This window comes from Cebus imitator, unplaced genomic scaffold, assembly GCF_001604975.1.
Source record: "Cebus imitator isolate Cc_AM_T3 unplaced genomic scaffold, Cebus_imitator-1.0 Scaffold132, whole genome shotgun sequence".
Taxonomy (NCBI): Eukaryota; Metazoa; Chordata; class Mammalia; order Primates; family Cebidae; genus Cebus; species Cebus imitator.
Window position 1 is genome coordinate 1,359,076 of NW_016107447.1, and position 21,502 is coordinate 1,380,577.

The 21,502-nt window shown below is 45.4% G+C and overlaps 1 protein-coding gene and 1 long non-coding RNA gene across 2 annotated transcripts; one reads left to right on the forward strand and one right to left on the reverse strand.

Annotated features, from left to right (window-relative positions):
- The first annotated feature begins 2,304 nt into the window (after positions 1 to 2,304).
- PIGT (phosphatidylinositol glycan anchor biosynthesis class T) lies at positions 2,305 to 13,011 on the forward strand. Its single transcript, XM_017541228.2, has 12 exons — positions 2,305 to 3,435; positions 3,605 to 3,782; positions 5,929 to 6,056; positions 6,372 to 6,472; positions 6,581 to 6,667; positions 7,205 to 7,292; positions 7,401 to 7,498; positions 7,593 to 7,758; positions 8,455 to 8,655; positions 11,055 to 11,220; positions 11,335 to 11,418; positions 12,321 to 13,011. Exons 1-12 carry the CDS (start codon positions 3,249 to 3,251, stop codon positions 12,571 to 12,573), a joined length of 1,737 nt encoding a protein of 578 aa, XP_017396717.1. The 5' UTR covers positions 2,305 to 3,248; the 3' UTR covers positions 12,574 to 13,011.
- On the reverse strand, positions 3,781 to 6,647 carry LOC119473099. The gene is made up of 3 exons (XR_005202278.1): positions 6,562 to 6,647; positions 5,292 to 5,461; positions 3,781 to 3,905 (listed from the first exon to the last, which is right to left on the reverse strand). It is a non-coding gene; the product is annotated as an uncharacterized LOC119473099 (long non-coding RNA).
- Positions 13,012 to 21,502: the final 8,491 nt, after the last annotated feature.

The following is a 21,502-nucleotide window of genomic DNA, read 5'->3' on the forward strand; positions in this document are numbered from 1 at the left end:
TGCCTGGGGAGAGGAATTTACAGCTCTCTAGAGAAGTAGAATTGTTTGTGAGTCTACTTGGAGTCTTCAGCTTGGCTGCTATGAGCCCCAGCCCTGCCTGGAAAAGTCTAATGTCAGCTGAGACCCCAGGACTACTTCCTAGTTGGGACAATAACCTTTTCTCCTGCCAAACCACAGGGGCTTGGCTGGCCTTCAGAACCACCATCTCCAGCTGACTATTTTTTGTTTCTTTGGTTTTTTTTTTTTAAAAACTTATTATGGGGGTTTCAAACATACAACAAATATAGAAAGATGTTCCCATCATATAGCTTCAAAAACAATCAACATAGTACCAAGATTGTATCATCTATTCACCACATATTTTTGGTGGAAAGATAGTTATGATAACTGTTGAAAGAAAAAGATTATAAAATAACATACTTGCTATGCTCACTTTTTAAAAAATGATAATCTTCAGATTCACCATTTGATTATAGTGTCGCATTAAAGTTAAACCACGATTTATGTCAGCCCAGAGCCTAGCTGTCTCGTTTCTGAGGCCACACAGTGCCTTTGGAGATGGAAGGATGATCTGGAGCCAACTCTAAGTCAAGGAGCAGTCTCCAAGCCACAGCATGGCTTCTGATATTTGCACGGACTTGTTATAGGATGGACATCCTGACACACACTGGAAAGGAGGGACTACAGCTCAGAAAAAGATTCCTTATAAGGCTCACACTGTAGCAACCCCAGGAGTGCACAGAACTTGACACTGAACAGCATGGCAGAATGGAGAATATACAGAACTGCACTATGATGTCATCTTGTTTGCTCATTCATTCACACATTACTGAGCATCTACTAGCTCTTCCAGGAGCAGACATAGCCACAGATAATGGAAAGAGAATGTGATGAGGGATGCAGCAGAAGTACATGAAGCCACCAGAGGAGGAGAAGGTAGAGGTGGCTGAGTCCTGAATGATAGAGACAGGCAATTTCAAAAGGAAAACACAGAAGTACAAAATAGTCATAATGATGGCAGCTACCTTTAAAAAATTATTATTTTGAGGTTTCATAGTGTAGACTATAGTCCTAGCTCCATCACCCATTGTGATCTTTATTATCTCAGTTTCTGTACTTTTATTTCTTAATAACATTCAACCCTATCACCTGGGCACTATTATCTAAACAGAGATGTTATCTAAACAGAGGTAACAGTGCCAAGGTAATAGGGTTGAGTGTTATTACTAAGCACTTGGTACATTCCATATGCTGCATGTACATAATTTCTCATCTTAACAACAATCCTGAAAGTAGGTTTCTTCATTTTACAAATGAAGAAAAGTGACACTTGGGTCACTTTAATCCATATCATGCTCATATGGATTAAAGGCTGGCATAGGCATTTGGACTCCTGTCATTCTGACATCTAAGCCCATGGCCTTCCTAATATGTCATGTCTAATGGGGCAGGAACACTGAATGTAGGTAGAATGAGGACATAAGGAGATAAAGACATCTTTTTGACATTTCCTTTCTGGCTGATTGGGGCATATCTTAGCAGACCTGCCTGACACCAAATTTGGCTCTTTCTGGAAGTGTGGCCATGAGTTTTACCAAGAGACTGTTCATGAAATCCTTCATGAATGTTTCCCATAGGGCAGGTGGAAAAACTAAAGCATGAATTTAACTCTGGAACTCCTAAAACTCAATAAAAAGACAAGCCAGTAAACAAAGGGGTGGGGTGCAGAAGACTTTAACAGACCTTAAACACACACACACATACACACACACAACTTATAAATGGCCAATAAGCACAAGAACAGATGCATAACATTGTTAGTTATCAGGGAAATGCAAATTAAAACCACAATGAGCAACCACTACATACATACCCAAGTGGCTAAAAGTAGAAAGTACAAAAAATTAGAAACATCAAATGCTAACCAGGATGTGGAGCAATGGGAACTCATAGTTCATGGAAACATGATACATTTTGGAGAAAGGTCTGACAGTTTCTTATAAAATTAAATATACACCTGTTCTTTGACCCAGAAATTCCACTCTTAAATACCTAGCCAAAGGATATGAGAAATACACATCTACAAAGGAACTTGCACAGACAGCAGTCTTGTTTATAATAACCAAAAACTTTAAAGGTGCCCATCAACAGTTGAATGGATAAATTCATACTACTATGCAGTAATAAAAAAGAATTGTGGATACATGCAACAACATTGGTGATTCTCAAAAACATTATTCCCATGAGAAAAAAAAAAAAAGCCTTACACAGTATATATACTATATGATTTCATTTATATTTAATTCTGGAACAGACCAATCTATTGTGGGGAAAAAATCAGAATAGTAGTTGCCTTTGGAAGGTGGTAGAGGAGTAGGGATTGACTAGGAAAGAGTGCTGGCCAATTTTCTGGGGTTTTAGAAATGTTCTGTATCATGACAGGAGTCCAGGTTACACAGGTGTGTGCATTTGTCAAAACTCAGTGAATGTGTACTTTGGATTTGTTCGTTTCACTGTATGTGAATTTTACATCAAAAGAAAAATGCAATCAAATACTGAACTCTAATTTTATGCATGCTGAACTACGTAAAATGTACCACTGTCTACAATTTAAAGTGCACCAAAACACAAGATGGACTGATGGATGTATAGACAAATATATGGTAAAGTACAAATACAGTTAAACATAAATGGTAGAATCTAGGTTTCTAGGTGATAGGAAACAGGTTCATTATAACAGGGGCTCATTCTTTCAATTTTGCTGTATGTTTGAACATCTTCATAATAAAAGAACCAGTTATCTGGGGGTTTTGCAGCAAATGGAGACACTAGAAGCTAAGAGGGGCACGAGGTTCCTCTTACCTTGGGAAATGCAAATTAAAACCACAATGGTTTTCCCAAAAGTAATTGACCTTTTTCAGTCAATGTTTCCTCAACTATTAAATGGGTAAAAGGGCAGTGGCGGAGCTTCATATTATTAAGCATGTCCTGGTGGGTGGAAACGCCTTTAACTGGGTGCGGCTTCAAGCTGGTTACTCGCCCTGCCTACTCCCTCTCATGTCCTCGCGGTGCCCCTTTAGACCCACCAGCTCGAAGACAATCTTCGCGACCTGCGCAGGCGGTCGCTCTGATAACCGCATCCCGGTTTCCGGGACGGTACCGGAAGTTACTTCCCATACGCCTTTCCTATTGGATGCCGGCCTTTCATGGGGCCTAGCGCCGCTGGGTAGGCGGAAGTAGCCGCAGGCATGGCGGCGGCCATGCCGCTTGCTCTGTTTGTCCTGCTGCTTCTCGGGCCCAGCGGCTGGTGCCTTGCAGATCCCCAGCGCGACAGCCTGCGAGAGGAGCTTGTCATCACCCCGCTGCCTTCCGGGGATGTAGCCGCCACATTCCAGTTCCGCACGCGCTGGGATTCGGAGCTTCAGCGGGAAGGAGGTGAGGGCGCTAGATCTGACCTGAGAAAGATTTCAGTAGTACCTGCTGGCTGGCTGTAGGTTGGAGGCAAACCATGGGGGCGGAGTCTAATTCCTGGGTGGAGTTCTGGATCCTGGGTGTGGACCCCGACGAGGTGGGGATCGTCACTCACCTGCTCCCTTCTCCCCAGTATCTCATTACAGGCTGTTTCCCAAAGCCCTGGGGCAGCTGATCTCCAAGTATTCTCTACGGGAGCTGCACCTGTCATTCACACAAGGCTTTTGGAGGACCCGGTACTGGGGTCCACCCTTCCTGCAGGCCCCATCAGGTGCAGAGCTCTGGGTCTGGTTCCAAGACACTGTCACTGAGTGAGTGCACACCTTGGGCCCCATTACAGGCCGTGGAGGGAACGTTGCTGGGAAGGTGTTGTTATCCTGCGACTGCTCTTGGGGACAGCATTTCCAGTAGGCAGCTATTCCATGGGAGTAGAGCTGGCATTGGAAGTAAGAACTATTATCACAGATGAGTAAGCTTCCCAATCCTAAAACTTTCAGACCTGAAGTAGCACATGCATATCCCTACAGAGGCAAATAGCAAACAATTCATACTTATTTAGAGGTAAGGCAGTAGAAAACTGGCAACTGGATAATCTTTTCAAAGACATTGATTAATATTTTTTTCAATGATAGTAAATACCACAAACGCCAACCATAGCATATCTGTGGGTCGCAACTGGCCAACAGGATGCTACAGTGTTAGAGGAACTGCTTTTGTTTGGGAGAGGGGCAGGTCTAGTTACTGTGCGTGAACCACAAACCACTATTTCCCAGTGGCTACTGTGGCTGTCCTATTTAGAACAGAACCTTTCTGTGCAATGGTTGCAAACATGTCTACATGAGCCACACAGGTAATAAATGAATAAAGGTATTTTAAAAATTGACAAACACAGGAATGAGAAATATATCTTATTTTCTCTTAATCCCAGTATAAGAAATTAATAGTGCAAGTATGATAACAAATTTTAGGCCAGTAAAAGGAAGCAGCAGGAATTGTGGCAGGCTAGAGCATTTGTGTGACATTCTAATGAGAACAGTTCTGTCACTCAGCTTCTATGGATTGTTGCTATGTGGGAATAGAGGCCTAATGTTGTCAGACCCAAATGTTTCTAAAATTTTTTGTAGAAACAGGTTCTCACTATATTGCCCAAGCTAGTCGCAAACTCCTAGGTTCAAGCAATCCTCCTGCCTCAGCCCAAAGTGTTGGGATTACAGGTGTGAGCCACCACACCTGGCCTCATTTTTCAAGAGATACCAGCAATCTGCAATTTAATATGAAAATTGGCAAATTCAAGTATCAGCAAGTAATTAAAAAAAAAAATTTTAAGTGCTGTGCGGATCAATGTTGTGCATACCAAATGAAGCATGTTTATGGTTTGGGTAGAGCTTTCAGGCTTCAAGTTTGCCATTTTTATTTGAGGCTTAAGGATTGGAGAAATTTAAAAGCTCTGAACAAAGAATTGTCAAAAGCCCCTGGACAACACTAAGGAATGAGGAATAAGCAGTGACGTCCCAGCTTGCTAAGACTTTCTCTCTTGCCTCAACTCTGGCTCCCCTACCCTTTCCTATCTACTCTGCTGTCACTGTCTCCCCTCAGCCTGTAATTACCTGTAATATGGAGCTAATGCTTAAAATTCTTTCTAGTGCTTACTAGGTTTTATGCTTTCTATTATTGAGAGCAAATTTCTTTGATATTTCTCCAAGAAAAGACCATCTAATTTAATTTGATGTTTTTATAAAATCCTAGAACGGTTGTTTTTCCCATGTTCAGTGAGCTTTTTTGGATATAAGACTTCTCACTATGCTAGAACCAGGACTTACCTTTATTCCCAGGGTATACACAGGGCAGTAGGCATTGTTTTGCCCAGCCAAGCACCTTCAAGGAAGATCAGTGAGCTCATTTCAGCTCTGATGTATGAGGTGCTTTCCATGGTGTCATGGGAAGCACATAGATGGCCCAGACTGGTCCTTGTCCTCAAGTTGCTTACAGCCTAGTTAGAGGAAAAAGGTGCTCAGGATGTGATGCAGTTGCCACCCAGCCATCTCCCAGAAGCGACCTGGTAAGAGGCTTGGATGGTCAGAACCATGACTGCACAGAGGAGGTTGTGCTTAAGGAGGGTAGGAAAGGCTTCTGGAGGAGGGGATAAGAACTGGAGCCAGATCTTGAAGGTAGGCAGAAAGTAATGAGCAAAGGCCTGCAAGGAAGGAAGAATCACCTGAGCAGACACCCATGGGGATGCAGAGATGTCCAGAGGAGAGCGAGGAAGAAGGGGCTGAGTAAGATGAGACCCAGCAAGTGGGCTGGGTGGGGGCAGCAATGTTCCAGCTCCCTTAACTAACCTGTCTAATAGTTAAGAATACAGCCTTCTCCTACCATGGGTTTAGCAGCCGCTTTGGGCTTTGAAAGAGGGAGCAGAGGCAGCCCCAGGACGGTGAGTGGATTTGTGTCTCTATCCAGTGTGGATAAATCTTGGAAGGAGCTCAGTAATGTCCTCTCAGGGATCTTCTGCGCCTCTCTCAACTTCATCGACTCCACCAACACGGTCACTCCCACTGCCTCCTTCAAACCCCTGGGGCTGGCCAATGGTGAGATAACCCCTGCAGCCCTTTCCTTCTTCCTCTTACCTCCTGCCCACATCTTTGCCTCATTTTCCCTCAGTTTCCTGCTTCCTCAGCCTGGGCTAGATCCTAAGTCCCTTATGTGTGCAGGTCCCCAATACTATGCCATCTCTGCATGCCTTCTCCCAAGAGAGAAGGGAGTCCCACTCCCACCTGGGACTCTCCAGGCTGTGGTGCTAGAGAGTGGTGTGGGGAGCAGGAGGGTCATCCCCATCTCTGGAGTGCGGGTCCTGAGGGGTGAGAGCCCAAGGACTACCCCAGACAGATCTCTGTCTCCCTCAGACACTGACCACTACTTTCTGCGCTATGCTGTGCTGCCTCGGGAGGTGGTCTGCACTGAGAACCTCACCCCGTGGAAGAAGCTCTTGCCCTGTAGTTCCAAGGTGAGGCCATGCAGCCTGGCAGCCAGGGACGTTTACAGAGAACCTGCACCCCAGACCAAGTGCTCCATCCAGGGCATCTCTTCTGTTACCTCTTTCCGTCTCCTCCAGGCAGGCCTCTCTGTGCTGCTGAAGGCAGATCGCTTGTTCCACACCAGCTACCACTCCCAGGCAGTGCATATCCGCCCTGTTTGCAGAGTAAGTCATGGGGAGTAGAGGAAACTGCCATCCTGGGGCTTAGAAGAAAAGCACGTGGTCAAGGGTCTGTCTCAGGCTGAGCGAGTGCTAAGTGGTAGATGAGATGATGGTTCTTCAGGGTATTGGCCAAGCACCAAGAAAACAGTGGTTGCCTAGCAAGCACTGAATAAATATTTGTCATGGAAAACAGTGGTTCAGAACAATAGCTGTGTGGGAGCAATTGCTAGCTTCGTCACTTGCCAGCTGGCATAACCTTGGGTGAATCATTTAATTACCCTGAACCTGGTTTCCCACTCTGTCACATGACGTTGATCGTAGACTCCACTCCTAGAGTTGTGATAGTTTATCAAACTGATGCACATAAAGCTGTCAGCACGGGGTCTGGCATGGGGTCAAGTGCTCAGGAGTTTGTGGTAGCAAATCGATGGGTATGAAGATACATAGATGAGGGATTGAGTCTGAGTAGGAGTCTTTTTTTTGGGACTGTGTGGTTGGGTGAGAGTGATCCTGACTGCTACCATCTGGCCCTTTTGATAGAATGCACGCTGTACTAGCATCTCCTGGGAGCTGAGACAGACCCTGTCAGTTGTATTTGATGCCTTCATCACAGGGCAGGGGAAGAAAGGTAAGCTATCTTGGCAACTCATCTCTACCCACCTATGCCAGCCCTGCCTTATCTTTGTGGACTAGGCCTAGGCCTGGCACCTGCTTAATGCTGCTCTCTGTTTCTCAGACTGGTCCCTCTTCCGGATGTTCTCCCGAACCCTCACGGAGCCTTGCCCCCTGGCTTCAGAGAGCAGAGTCTATGTGGACATCACCAACTACAACCAGGTAACAAGGTCTCCGGCCACACAAGCAAACTCCTAGTCCCCAAGACCAGCCTGCCCTCTCTGCTTGCTTCTTAGGCCTGCCCTTGTGTCCCTAGGACAATGAGACATTGGAGGTGAACCCACCCCCAACCACTACATACCAGGACGTCATCCTGGGCACTCGGAAGACCTATGCCATCTATGATTTGCTTGACACCGCCATGATCAACAATTCTCGAAACCTCAACATCCAGCTCAAGTGGAAGAGACCCCCAGAGAACGGTGAGTAGGTGGACGGTTGGACTACTGGGTTGCAGCGGCTACAGAGAAAAGACCACAATTCCACGTCGTTGCTGTAAGATGACAAGGTTGTATTTAGACCAGATCTCCAGAGTCATATGCTGCTGACTCTAGCTCTTCCAAGATCTATGATTTTGGGTAGGTTCCTAAATTCTCCAAGCTTCAGCATCCACATCTGAAAAATAAAGAATATACCTAGTGAATTGGATGAGATGATGTGAAAAATGGAGTTAGTTCATGCATGCCCTTAATCAACCCAATATTTTTGAATTTATACTGTGTGCCAGGCATAGAGTGTTGAATAAGATAGAGGACACTGCACTCAAGAAATATAATGTCTACTAATTGAGGGGCAGCTGTCAGTTAATTAATTACAGTTGTGTTCAGTTCCCTTACCAAGGGAAAGAGCGGAATATCCTGAGAGGACCTGGTTTGGGTTCGAAGGGGGCACAGTGTTCATCACATAAGTGCTTAGTAAATACTAGCAACCTATTGTCATCATTGCCTGTGGGCTGGGGAAGACAGGGATGATTCCAGAACCCAGATTGCCCAGTTTCAGTGGCAGGACTGTTCCCTATCTACTCCCTGGCCCTGGACTCTGAACATGGCCTGGGCAGTTGGGGTGGAGAGTGACCCTTACCTTTGGCAGCTCTTAACTGTTGACATTTCTCTACACAGAGATCCCCCCAGTGCCCTTCCTCCATGCCCAGCGATACGTGAGCGGCTATGGGCTGCAGAAGGGGGAGCTGAGCACACTGCTGTACAACACCCACCCATACCGGGCCTTCCCGGTGCTGCTGCTGGACACCGTACCCTGGTATCTGCGGCTGTATGTGCACACCCTCACCATCACCTCCAAGGGCAAGGACAACAAACCAAGTGAGGAGCTGAGTCCTGAGCCAGGCCCCCAGCCCACTCTCTCATGCCCTCTCTAGGTCCCCCAGACTCTCATTTCCCAGAGTAGTTCCTGAAGTACTTCTGAAAAGCTACAGAGGCATAAAGAGTAAGGAATAGTTTCAGAAATGCAACGGGAGCCTCACTGTGCCAGGTTCAGAGGTAATTTTATAAAACAGAAATAATTAAAACACATAATACTGGTGATTCTTAATAGGACTGTACAAGGACAGTAGCTCCCTTTTTCACTTACTTTTGCCTGCTTTCCAGCTCATTGGGTTTTGCGTAGGGAAAGGGCTAGGCAATCTTGGGTTTTTGAAGCTAGGAAGATAGCAGAGCTAGAGTAGATGGTGTTTTGTTTCCTTGGAAGGGGTAAAGAGGTACAGTTATTGATTGATTGATTGATTGAGACAGAGTTTCACTCTGTTGCCCAGGCTGGAATGCAGTGGTGCGGTCTCGGCTCACTTCAACCTCCGCCTCCTAGGTTCAAGCCACTCTCCTGCCTCAGCCTCCTGAGTAGCTGGGACTACAGGTGCCTGCCACCACACCTGGCTAATTTTTTGTATTTTTGGTAGAGACAGGGTTTCTCCATGTTGGTCAGGCTGGTCTCAAACTCCCAACCTCAGATGATCCACCCACCTCAGCCTCCCAAAGTGCTGGGATTACAAGCATGAGCCACCTCACCTAGCCTGGAAAAATTTCAAACCCAAACCCAAACAGAATAGTATAATAAACTCCCCTATACTCACCCTGCAGCTTTTTTTTTTTTTTTGCTTTTTTTTTTTNACTGGGATTCAACTCTTTGAAAAATTCTGGAGAGGCAAGTCTAGTTCTGGAGAGATCCAGGTTTTGCTGCTTGCTTGACTTCTCTCTCTCTCTCTCTCTCTTTTTTTTTTTTTTTTAAAGAGACAGGCTCTCGCTCTGTCACCAGGCTGGAGTATAGTGGCATGATCATGGCTCACTGCAGTTTCAGACTCCTGGGCTCAAGCAATCCTCCTACCTCAGCTTCCCCAGGACTACAGGCATGAACTACCATGCCTTTTATTTTTTCATGGAGACAGGGTCTTGTTATGTTACACAGGCTGGTCTCAAACTCCTGCCTCGGCCTCCTGAAGTGCTGGGATTATGGGTGTAAGCCACTACCTGCTGGTGTATCTTAAAGCAAATCTTGGACATTGATCAATTAACCTTTAAATACTTCAAGGATTTTAAAAAATGTAACCTTATCATTACCACTTCTATTTTCCCCTGTGGTCTTAAAAATGTCTTTTTATAATTGGATTCTTTAAATGGGGATCTAAACAAGGTTCTCACATTGCATTTGCTTTATATTAGGTTCTCTTGAGTGGGCACAATGATGCACCCAAGCGAAGAACTTCATATAAAGTAAATGCAGTGTAGTCTCAGCACTTTGGGAGGCCAACCCGGAAGGACCCCTTGAGTCCAGGAGTTTGAAACCAGCCTGGACAACATCGTGAGACCCGCTCCCCCGCCACCTCTACAAAAAGAAATTATTTTTAATTAGCCGGGCATAGTGGTACATGCCTGTAGTCCCAGCTACTCAAGAGGCTGAGGTGGAAGGATCACTTGAACCCACGAGGTCAAGGCTACAGTGAGACATGATCATACCACTGCACTTCAGTGTGGGCGACAGTGTGAAACCCTGTCACACCTACACAAAAGTTTCTCTTTCTTTAAAGTTAATAGACTATTCTTAGAGCAGTTTTAGGTTTACAGAAGAATTGAGCACAAAGCACAGAGTTCCTGTATCCTCCCTGTCTGCGCTCGCAGAATTTCCCTGAACACTAAGCGTCTTGCATTTGGTGGGGTACTCTTCAGTCTCTTTTAATCTGTAGCAGTGCCCATGCTTTTTTTTTTTTCTTTTTTAGTGCCATTTATTTGTGGAAGAAACTGGGTCATTTGTTGGATAGAATGTTCCATATTCTGGCTTTGTCCTTGTGCTGGCGTTTAGCATGCTCCTCCATCTCCTATATTTCTTGTGTATTGGTGGTTAGATTTAGAAACCTGATTAGATTCATGTCCCACATTTTTGGCAAGAAAAATTCCCAGGTGGCTCTGTGAGCTTCTTCTGCATCCCATCAGGCACTTGGTGTCTGGTGCCCCAGTTCTAGTGATATGAAGATTGACGAGTGGCCTGCAGCACCCCCAGCAGCCTCTCTTGACCACATCCTGCGATCACTGTCCTGGAAACGTCCTCTTCCCTTTTTTTTAGCCCACTTTCTTCCTGAGCCTGCCTGGCTGCTACGCTCCCAAGCCCACCTTCTAGGCACCCAGATTGAGGCCCCATGGCAAGCAGCAGGGACAGGAGCAGTAGGTAGCCTGACCCCAGGAAAGAGGTGTGGGTGACCCTTGCCTGTCTCCAGGTTACATCCACTACCAGCCTGCCCAGGACCGGCTGCAACCCCACCTCCTGGAGATGCTGATTCAGCTGCCGGCCAACTCAGTCACCAAGGTTTCCATCCAGTTTGAGCGGGCGCTGCTGAAGTGGACTGAGTATACCCCAGACCCTAACCATGGCTTCTACGTCAGGTGGGCCCCACCCCCACAGGCTGCCTCTCATCCTCCTGACCCACCCTCTCCGCTGCTTACCCCTTGGTAGGGGAGCCAGGTGGGAACACATGCCGTCTCTCTGCTTCTCTGTAGCCCATCTGTCCTCAGTGCCCTTGTGCCCAGCATGGTAGCAGCCAATCCAGTGGACTGGGAAGAGAGTCCCCTCTTCAACAGCCTGTAAGTGTGACCACACTCACTGATAACACATCCTCTGCTGCCTGCTGCGTCTTAACACAGGTGACCAGGCTCCTGCAGGGGAGGTCAGGGTAGATGTTACATCTTCCAAAGAAATGTATAGATTTAATTCAATCCTAATAAAAATCACAGCAGTCTGTGAAGTTTGTAAAGACTTTATAAAATGATTTTAAAGTGCTTCTCCAAGAACACATTTACTCAGAGCCTACATTTACTCCTTGATGTTCTTAAATATTTAATGAAGCACTTATGAAATGCCAAGCGCTTCTGAGAGTACTGAGGGTACAAGAATAAACAAAACAGACTTGGCCCTGCCCTCCCTTTGCTGATAGTCTAGAGGGAAAAGTCTGTTCTAGAGAGCAATGGGGTTAGAAGTGGGATAGGGATTGATTTAGTGGGTTATCTAGGAAGGCTTCTTTGAGGAGGTGGCATTTAGGCTGAGATCAGGCTAAGGAAGAGGTAACCAAACAAAGGCCGGGCCCCTTTCTTCCACTTTAACACCAGGCTTCTCTACTTTTTTGTTTTCATTATACTTTAAGTTCTGGGATACATGTGCAGAACGCGCAGGTTTGTTGCATAGTTATACATGTGCCGTGATGGTTTGCTACACCCACCAACCCATCGTCTAGGTTTTAAGCCCCGCATGCATTAGGTGTTTTTGTCCTAATGCCCTCACTCCCCAGGCCCCATGGCCCCCCACCTGCCGGCTGCTCTCCTTTTGTCAGGTTTATAGATTGAGCTGTGCTGCCTGTTGAAAGGTTTTGAGCCCAAGAGAACATTGGAAACACTTACTGTGCTGCATTGCCCAGGACTGCCAGAGTAAGGACGGGGTGAGGTGGGGAGGAGCAGCCAGTCCTGTCTCACCTCTCCTTCCTCGACCCCAGGTTCCCAGTCTCCGATGGCTCCAACTACTTCGTGCGACTCTACACGGAGCCGCTGCTGGTGAACCTGCCGACACCGGACTTCAGCATGCCCTACAACGTGATCTGCCTCACGTGCACTGTGGTGGCTGTGTGCTACGGCTCCTTCTACAATCTCCTCACCCGGACCTTCCACATCGAGGAGCCCCGCACGGGTGGCCTGGCCAAGCGGCTGGCAAACCTTATCCGGCGCATCCGAGGTGTCCCCCCACTCTGACTCTTGCCCTTTTCAGCAGCTGCGGCTGCTGTTTCTCTCTGGGGAGGGTTGGCAGTAGGCCCAAGGGCTCTTTCTGCCACTTGCTGTCCTCAGAATTGGCTTTTGAACCAAAGTGCCCTGGACCGGATCAGGGCTACAGCTGTGCTGTCCAGTACAGGATCCACGAGCCAAATGTGGCGTTTGAATTTGAATTAACTTAAATTAGAAATTGATTTCCTCACCTGTGGTGGCCACCTCTATATTGAGGTGCTCAATAACCAAAAGTGGTCAGTGGCTACTGTACTGGACAGCAGAGGAAAAGACTTCCATCACTGCAGAAAGGTTTGTTGGCATTTGTTGGCAGCACTGGCCAAGGTGAGGGGGTGTGCTGCACGGTGTGGTCACTGAGTGGTGGAGGGATTTTACTGATTGTGGAATAAAAACGACGTTTTCTTGGTTCTTTGCCTTCTGTCCTGGGAAGAGCTGCAGACTGGGGGTGGTTGCCAGGTGCCTGAACAGGACCTCCTACCCTATGCCTGCCCCCACAACACACACACATCCAAAAAATAATTACAGGCATATCTCAGATATATTACAAGTTTGTTTCCACGCCACCACAATAAAAAAAATATCAAATTAAAGTGAGTCACACACAGTTTATCCAGCCTGGGTGACAAAGCGAGACTCCATCTACAAAAAAAAAAAAAAAAAAAATCCTAAACAGCCCACTACCTCCTCCCATCTGGTCAGAAATTTCTTCTTCTGATCGGCTCCCCGTCACCATCCGCATCTGATTGTGATTCCCAGAACTCCCTGGGTTGTTTGGGAGGGTTTCTGAAAGCATAATCCACGACCATGGAAATGAATCATCCTACTTCTTGGGCGCCCTGAGAACCAGTCCACATCAGCAAGGGTAGAGTGGAGAGGTGGGAGAGCTTTGGGTGGTGGGTCTCTCACTGCAGTGTGCATCAGTCACTGGGGCACTTGTGAAAATAACGTAGGTTCCTGGGGTCCAGATCCTGCTAATTCAGTTGGTCTGGGCATGGCCCAGCCTTTGACTTTTTAGCAGGCTCCCCAGGAGCTCATGCTGTGTGCTGTCCTCAGACCACCCTCGGGCTTCGAAGCCAGGCTCTTTGGATTGAAGCCCACTCTGCCCACCTCCCCTGCTGGTTACATAACACTGGATTCCTGCAAAACAAGCCTTTAGGCGGGTGCCTCCCACTGCCCTCATCTTCTGTCTTTTCCTCTGGCACACTTGGCATCAACTGTGTGAGTTATTTGCAGTTCCCCCACCTCCCACCCCCCACTCAGTTCTCCCATCATAGTGGGTTGGCCTAGAATGCCCTATTCCACCAACCATGCACACCTCTCATCTGCCTGGTTCCCTCTTACAAAACCAGATGAGAAGTTGCTCCGTCCTGGAAGTTTCCCTTGATGTGCCAGGCTGCTGCCTGTGCCCCCTGCCCGCTGCTTCCAGACTGCCTTGGACTTAACACGTGTTCTTTATCACCTGGCCGCTGTCCTTTCACCTCCACCAAATGGCGTGCTTCCTGGAGGCACAGGTTCAGTCTCTCATTAAGACCTAACCCAACTCAGGACATGTAAGTGCTCAATTAGCAAATGCTAAATGTATTAATTGGGTGTGGGCTATTCTGGCTTGGGATCTGGGATCCAAGATAGGGATGGGCAAGGGGCACTCCAGCAGCTCCACATGCGTGGGTACAGCAGTCTTAACACAGTGGCACTGGTGTCTGTAGCCAACACGGATGGGCTGTTTAGGTTCCTTGAAGAGTTTTCAGAGCCCTTAACACGTGGGTGGTATGTGTGCGTATGTAGGCAGGTAGTGAGCTAGTCTACGCCATGGGTTAAGACACTTTGTTCAGGGTGCTTTTACTTGAGTTTACTTCCAAAGTGGTAAAGCAGCAGACTGTAAATGAGACAGGAACGCAGGTGGGTGGATACACGAAGCTAAGTGGTCTGTGTAGTGTGCCTAGTGTGGGATGCAGCATGCATAGCATGGGGTGTCTGCCAAGTCAGAAGAGCACAGAGTGGCCTTGCTGTTTTATCCCCGCAGCCCTGTCCATACCTAGAAACGGCCCCCACTATCACACCACATGTAACCCATGCTCTGGCAACAACCACATATTTCTAGATGAGACCTCCTCCCTGGATCTTAGATTCATTTACCCAGCTGCCTACTTGCTTTCCCCATTTGGATGTCTAAAGACATCTCAAATTGAGTGTCTCCAAAACCAAGCTTCTAATGTACTCCACCCCACCCCAAACATCCTCATCCATAGTCGCTTCATCTCTGTTAAATGTAGCTCATATCTTTCCAGGTCCCCGGGAAAAATACCTGTGAGTCATCCTCTATGCACCCTACCTTCAAAATAAATCCAGAATCCCACCCCTTTTCACCATCTCCACTGTCAAGTTATCGGTGAGGTTTTCCCTGGCCGTACCCTATTTCAAATTGCTATCCTAGATGTTAGATTCACCTGGGAAACTTAAAAATCCTGATGCCCAGGCTTTACCCAAACCGGTTAAATCAGAATTACTGAAGGTGGGACTCACAAAGTCCCCAAGTGACACCAGTCTATAGCCAAGCTTAAGAACTTGGTCTTATTTTTAAAGTAGTATGAAAACTTACTTTCTCAGGCTGGGTACGGTAATCTTAGCCCTTTGGGAGGCCGAAGTAGGTGGATCATTTGAGGTCAAGAGTTTGAGACCAGCCTGGCCAACATGGTAAAACCCTGCCTCTAATAAAAATATAAAAATTAGTTGGGCGTGGTGGATGCCTATTGTCCCAGCTACTTGGGAGGCTGAGGCAGGAGAATTGTTTGAACCCAGGAGGTGGAGCTTATGGTGAGTGGAGATCATGCCACTGCACTCCAGCCTGGGTGACAGAGTGAGACTCTGTCTCTAACTAATAATAATAATAAAATAATAATTCGGTTAAGACTTAATTAAATCAAATAGACGTCTGAGAGGTCTGGCCCCAGGTCTTCCCCCAGACTGAATGGTGACCACAGGTGAACACTTTCAGTATCTGGGCCTTGGATTCCCCCTGAGGTGAAAGTGACTGGGTAGCCTGTTGGAGCCAGCCCTGTCCCATAGGCTACAGGTCTCAGGGTCCTCTTTCTCAACAACACCTCAGCTAACCAGGCAGATGGCAAGACAGAGGGCAAGGAAGCTGCTGAACTTCATGGAGCCAAGAGCTAAGAGTTCTGAACCAGGGCTGGGAGGCTGGAACTAATACCTGCAGGAGGAGAAGAGTCCCTGTGTCCATGGGCCAAAGGAAATATCTTGTTTTTGATTTCTTGGAAGAGGAAGCACTCTGGGCAAGAGGTATGAGCGAGGATGAACTGAACTCCTTGTCTAAAAGCGGCACTACACACCATGGAGGTGCTTGTGGGAGCTGCAGAGAATGTCCCCGAAGTCAGTATTTCTGCCTCATCTGCTGCACACTTGAGTCCATGAGATTTTAGAGTGGTAAGTGACCTTTGGGGTCTCAGTTTTCCTATCTGTAAAGGAGTGGGTTGGACAATGAACAGCTGTTCTCCATTCTTTTGTTATTGGTTCCCATCCAGAGCCTCCCAGCTAGTTGTCTCAACATCCCAGGGGAAAAAGCATAGCTCTTTGTCCATTGGTTTATTTATTCAATTTAGGAATAATGAGTTTATTGTTTCATATGAATAACCATACTTATTTTAAAAGATCAAACTACACTAAATAGTACAAACAAGCGAAATCTCTCCCCCAAGTCTGCTATGGTGCTGTGCAACAGAAATATAATGCAAGCCACACATTGAATTTTAAATTTCCTATGAGCTTTTTTAAAAAGTAAAAAGAGGGGCCTGGCATGGTGGCTTAGGCCTGTAATACCAGGATTTTGGAAGACTGAGGTGTTTGAGACCAGCTGGGCAATGTGATGAAACCCCGTCTCTACTAAAAACAAAAAATTATCTGGGTGTGCTGGTGTGTGCCTATAGTCCCAGCTACTTGGGAGGCTGAGGCAGGAGGATCACTTGAGCTCAGGAAGTTGAGGCTGATAGTGGGCCAAGATTGTGCCACTTCACTCTGGCCTGGGTGACGGGGAAGGAGACCCTGTCTCAAAAAAAAAAAAAAAAAAAAAAAAAAAAAGTAAAATTAATTTAATGATAGTTTATTTAACTGAATACAATATATCTAAAATGTCATTTCACTATACCATTAATATGAAATAAAAACTAATGCAATATTTTACTTTTATTTGTATTAAGTCTTTGAAATCTGGTGTGTACATTAACATTTATAGTATTTAACAATATTAGCCATACCTCATGTGCTCAATAGTTGCATATAGTCAGTGGCTACCATATTGGATATTGAAGCTCTATCATATAAAACAACTATCAGTAACTTCAGGATAACCTCATAAGAATTTCGTTAGATAGATTGACAAAAATAGTTCTACAAAAATGAGGAGTTTATGGATATTGTTTTCCCTGAATTTTTGCATATGTTCTTCATGCTTAAAGGACAATTTGAGGGGCTACAAAATCCTGGGTCCTATTTTCTTTTCTCTAGTGCAATTGTGAACTTAGCTTCACTGCATTCTGCCCATGAGTGTTGTTATGAAACAGCTTGAATGTTTTTCTCCCTTAAAGGTGACTTTTTTCCCTACATGAACATCTAAAAATAGTTTTGCTTATCCTCAAGTTTCAGTATCCTCAAAACTTAACAATATTTTGGTGATATTCTGCATCTTTTTTTTTTTTACTGGAAAAGGAGTGCTTTTCTAGGCTGCATATTTTTTAAAAGGGAAATTTTCTTGTATTATATCTTTGCATAAGTTTTCTGTTTTAATTATTGAGTTTTCTATTTAAGAGACATCAATTATGTCAGATTATCTTTACTTGTAAGTAGTTGTTAAAACCATGGGCACTAGAGACAGATAATTTGAATTCCACCTTTGTCATCCAATATCAGCATGACAAGGTATTTAATATCTGTGTACTACAGTTTCTATTTGGAGATAATAGACTCCAAACTACCTGCATTTGGAGTCCCCAACACCACACTCAGATTTAATTCCCTAAAAGGACTCATAGGACATAAGTTTATACTTGTTATACTTAAGTTTACAACAAAAAGATACAGAATAAAATTAACAAAGGGAAAATGTGCATAGGATGAAGTCTGGAGGAAGCCAGGCACAAACTTGCAAGTGTCTCCTCCCTGGGGAGTAGCACAGGATGTGCTTAATTCCTCCAGCAATGATGCATGACAACATATGCAAAGTGTTGTCAACCAGGGAAGCTTGACCAGGCCTGGGCATCTCAGTATTTTACAGAGGATCATTCACAGGCATATACCACCTGCATGACCTACCTCAGTTAACAAAGCTCCAGACCTCCAGAGAAAAAGGGGCATTCACCATAAATCATTGCTGGTGTACACTATGTGAACTAACTGGTACAGTGCAGCCCAAGGCCTCAGGCAAGCAAAAAACACTTTCACTTTCATCATCCAGAATAATCAATGAGCTCAGTTCCCAGGAGCGGGCCAAAGGCCAGTCCTGAAAACAGACCTTCCTTGGGAATGTGTAGGGTTATAACAACCCAGGCCTGTTGAGTTAACCCTTTCCCCAATACTACCTTATAAGATAGTGTTCATTAACATAGTCAATGTGTATGTATATTTAAAATGCTTAATGTCAATAATTAATATCCAACACATGATAAACTAACATTTTAAAAATCAATTTGACTTTTTTTCCTCTTTCTAGGCTGAGAACGGAGTCTTGCTATGTCACCCAAGCTGGAGTACAGTGGTGTAATCTCGACTCACCACCACCTCTGCCTCCTGGGTTCATGTGATTCTCCCACCTCAGCCTCCCGAGTTGCTGGGATGACAGGTGTGCACCACCATGCCCAGCTAATTTTTGTATTTTTAGTAGACATGGGGTTTCACCATGTTGGCCAGGCTGGTCTCGAACTCCTGACCGCAAGTGATCCACCCACTTCAGCCAACCAAAATGTTGGAATTACAGGCATGAGCCACCGTGCCTGGCCCAGGCTAGTGGTGTTTATTATCCCCAACTTTTATTCCATGCTAATAATTTGATTCGTAGCTCTGACTTGTTTCTTCCTTGATATTTTCAATTTATTTGCAGTTTTTTAGTGGTGTTACTTAGACCTTCAATTTGTTTCTCTAATACTCACTTTTAAGGGTCTTTAAAATTTTTATTTATTTAAAAATATTTATTTATTTATTTTCTTTTTAGAAATGAAATCTTGCTATATTGTCCAGGGTGGTCTCGAACTCCTGGTCTCAAGCAATCCTCCCACCTTGGCCTCCCAAAGCACTCGGATTACAGCTGTGAACCACTGAGCCCAGCCTAATTAGGTCTTATTTTATTAAAGTTTTTGTTTTTTAAGCTGAAAGCCCTCCTGGAAATTTTTCCTCTTACCACATTTTCTTCCAAATTGAGTTCTTTGTGTCTTTCTTTTCTCCAGTGTCCTTTCCTTTTTAATTTTCTTCCTTTTTTTCTTTCTTTTTCTTTTCTTTCTCCCTTCTAACTGTATGTTGTATGGTGCAGAGCTACTCTGTAATTTCCCTTCATCTTACTCATGCTTAGTTTGGGCAACTCTGCCCTGTTTTCTTCTTATGCCAATTGATGTCAATATGTTCTCTTAGATATCCTTTTCACCATATCTGAGATCTATTGTTATTTCCATCCCCTATCCCCAGATGGCAGTCTGAAGTTTGCCTCTATACACTTCTGTGGAGCCAAAGTCATGGGGTTGAGAGAAGAAAGGAATGCTGTTGGAGACGTCTCTTGACTATGATGATCAGTCTGGGCTCTGCTCTTTGGAGATTTTCTTTAATTCCTGGAATCACAGTTGGCTTCCTCTAGCGATGAGTTATTCCATTTTTGAGGAAAGTTTCCCTGGAGCTTTGGATCAGTCCATCAATTAGAAATTTGAGCCTTGGGGAATGGCAAGGCTTGGTGGGCTTTTTATCTCTGCTGAGATCCTAAGAGCTTTGGTGGTAACAAGGGACTTGCATTTTCTGGGGATTCATCTTGACTTTTTGCGTGCAGTTTTCTAACACTCCTCTCCAAAACTCATATTAAAATGTAATCTTTAATGTGGCAATACTGAGAGGTGGGGCCTTTAAGAGGTAATTGGATCATGAATAGATTGATCCATTCATAGATAAATGGATTAATGGATTATCACAGGAGTGGGACTGGTGACTTCATAAGAGAAAGACAGACATGATTAAGCATGCTCAGCCCCCTCACCATGTGATATGCTGTCTCAGGACTCTGCAGAGGGTCCCCACCAGCAAGAAGGCTTTCACCAGGTGCATCCCCTTGACCTTGGACTTCCCAGCCTACAGAACTGTGAGAAAAAAAATTGGTTTTTAATAAATTACCCAGTTTCAGATATTCTGTTAAGACACAGGAGAAGAAGCCTACTTAGTTGCAAACACGAGCCATTTGTTATGGAAAAGGAAGTATGAATCAGAGTGGAGTCAAGAACCCAGTCAATAGGACTGAACCTCTGGCAACAGGTGCACAATTCAATTTCAGAATTACTGGGATTGGGTGATTACTCTGAGCTTCCCTTTTGTAAACAGTAGTGAAAATAGTTGTTTCCTGTGCAGATCTGGCTATGGCAGGTTGGGTGCCTGTGAGGGAGAAAACATGTCTCTTTAGTTCACAGGTCTTCAGATGGAGAGAAACTCTATTCATGGAACAGACCCCAAGAAGCCTGTTTGCAGCTGGACTTGATGTAGATAAGCTCCAGAAATTGGAGCTAGTTTGATGTCAAAATAGGATGACGTGTTTGTTTTTTGAGACAACGTCTCACTCTGTCACCCAGGCTGGAATGCAGTGGCATGATCACCGCTCACTTCAGTCTTGACCTTCCAGGCTTCCCCTGGAGCCTCTTGAGTAGCTGGGACTACTACAGGTGTGTGCCAGCATGCCTGGCTAATGTTTTATTTTTTGTAGAGACTGGGTCTTGCTATGTTGCCCAGGCTGGTCTCGAACTCCTAATGCAAGCGATCCTCCCACCTCAGTCTCCCAAAGTGCTGGGATTACAGGCATGAACCACTGCACCTGGGTGAGATTTTTTTTTTTTTAAGTGGTAATTAGGGCAGCGAGGGTAGGTGGAGTGGGGGTTTGGAGAAAGTTACTATATTTTACATATAGGAAAAATTTTAACTAATCTGTCTCAGTTTAAAAACATGTCTGCAATTTTTCTGGCACGTGTCCCATTGAGAATTGGGGTCAATCCCCTCTTTGAATCTGGGCTGACCTTGCCAACTCCATCATGATGAGTAGAATGCAGTGGAAGAGATGCTGTGTGATTTCTAAGACTAGTCAAAAAAGGCTATGCAGCTGCCATCTTGCTGTCTTAGGATGCTGGCTCTGGGAGATGCTGATGTCCATGTGAAAAGTCTGACTACCCTGAGGCCATTGCTGAAAAGAGCGCATGTAGTGGACACTGTCCAACAGTCCCAGCTGTGTTTAGCCTTTTAGTCATTCTGCCAAGGCCCTAGACATGTGATTGAGGCCATCTTGGGCCCTCCAGGATAGCCCAGCCCAGCCCAGCTGGGTACCACAGAATGACCTCAGACACAGCCACAAGGAGCAAAATAATTGCCCAACTAAGCCTTGCCAGAATTCCAGACTTACAGAATCCATGTGCATGAGTAAATAGTTGTTGTTTTATGCCATAAAACTGTTGTTTTATGTGGATCCTGTTAGGCAACTCACTGGAACAACTGATGAGAATTTTCAGGACTTTTGTACTATTTCCTCTTTCCCTGGCACCTTTTCTGGGACAGAGCAGTTGGGATAGGACCCATGGTGAAACACATCAGAATATTCCATATTTTTCTGTTGCTACGGCTTTTTGAAGTTTATGAAATGAGGTTCTACTGTTTCCCTTGG

Excerpts from the sequence above, each read along its gene's own strand:
- PIGT (XM_017541228.2), top strand. The coding sequence starts at position 3,249 with ATGGCGGCGGCCATGCCGCTTGCTCTGTTTGTCCTGCTGCTTCTCGGG. Across the intron at positions 3,783-5,928 it reads TTCCAAGACACTGTCACTGA|TGTGGATAAATCTTGGAAGG; the intron begins GTGAGTGCACAC and ends GTCTCTATCCAG. Across the intron at positions 6,057-6,371 it reads ACCCCTGGGGCTGGCCAATG|ACACTGACCACTACTTTCTG; the intron begins GTGAGATAACCC and ends TGTCTCCCTCAG.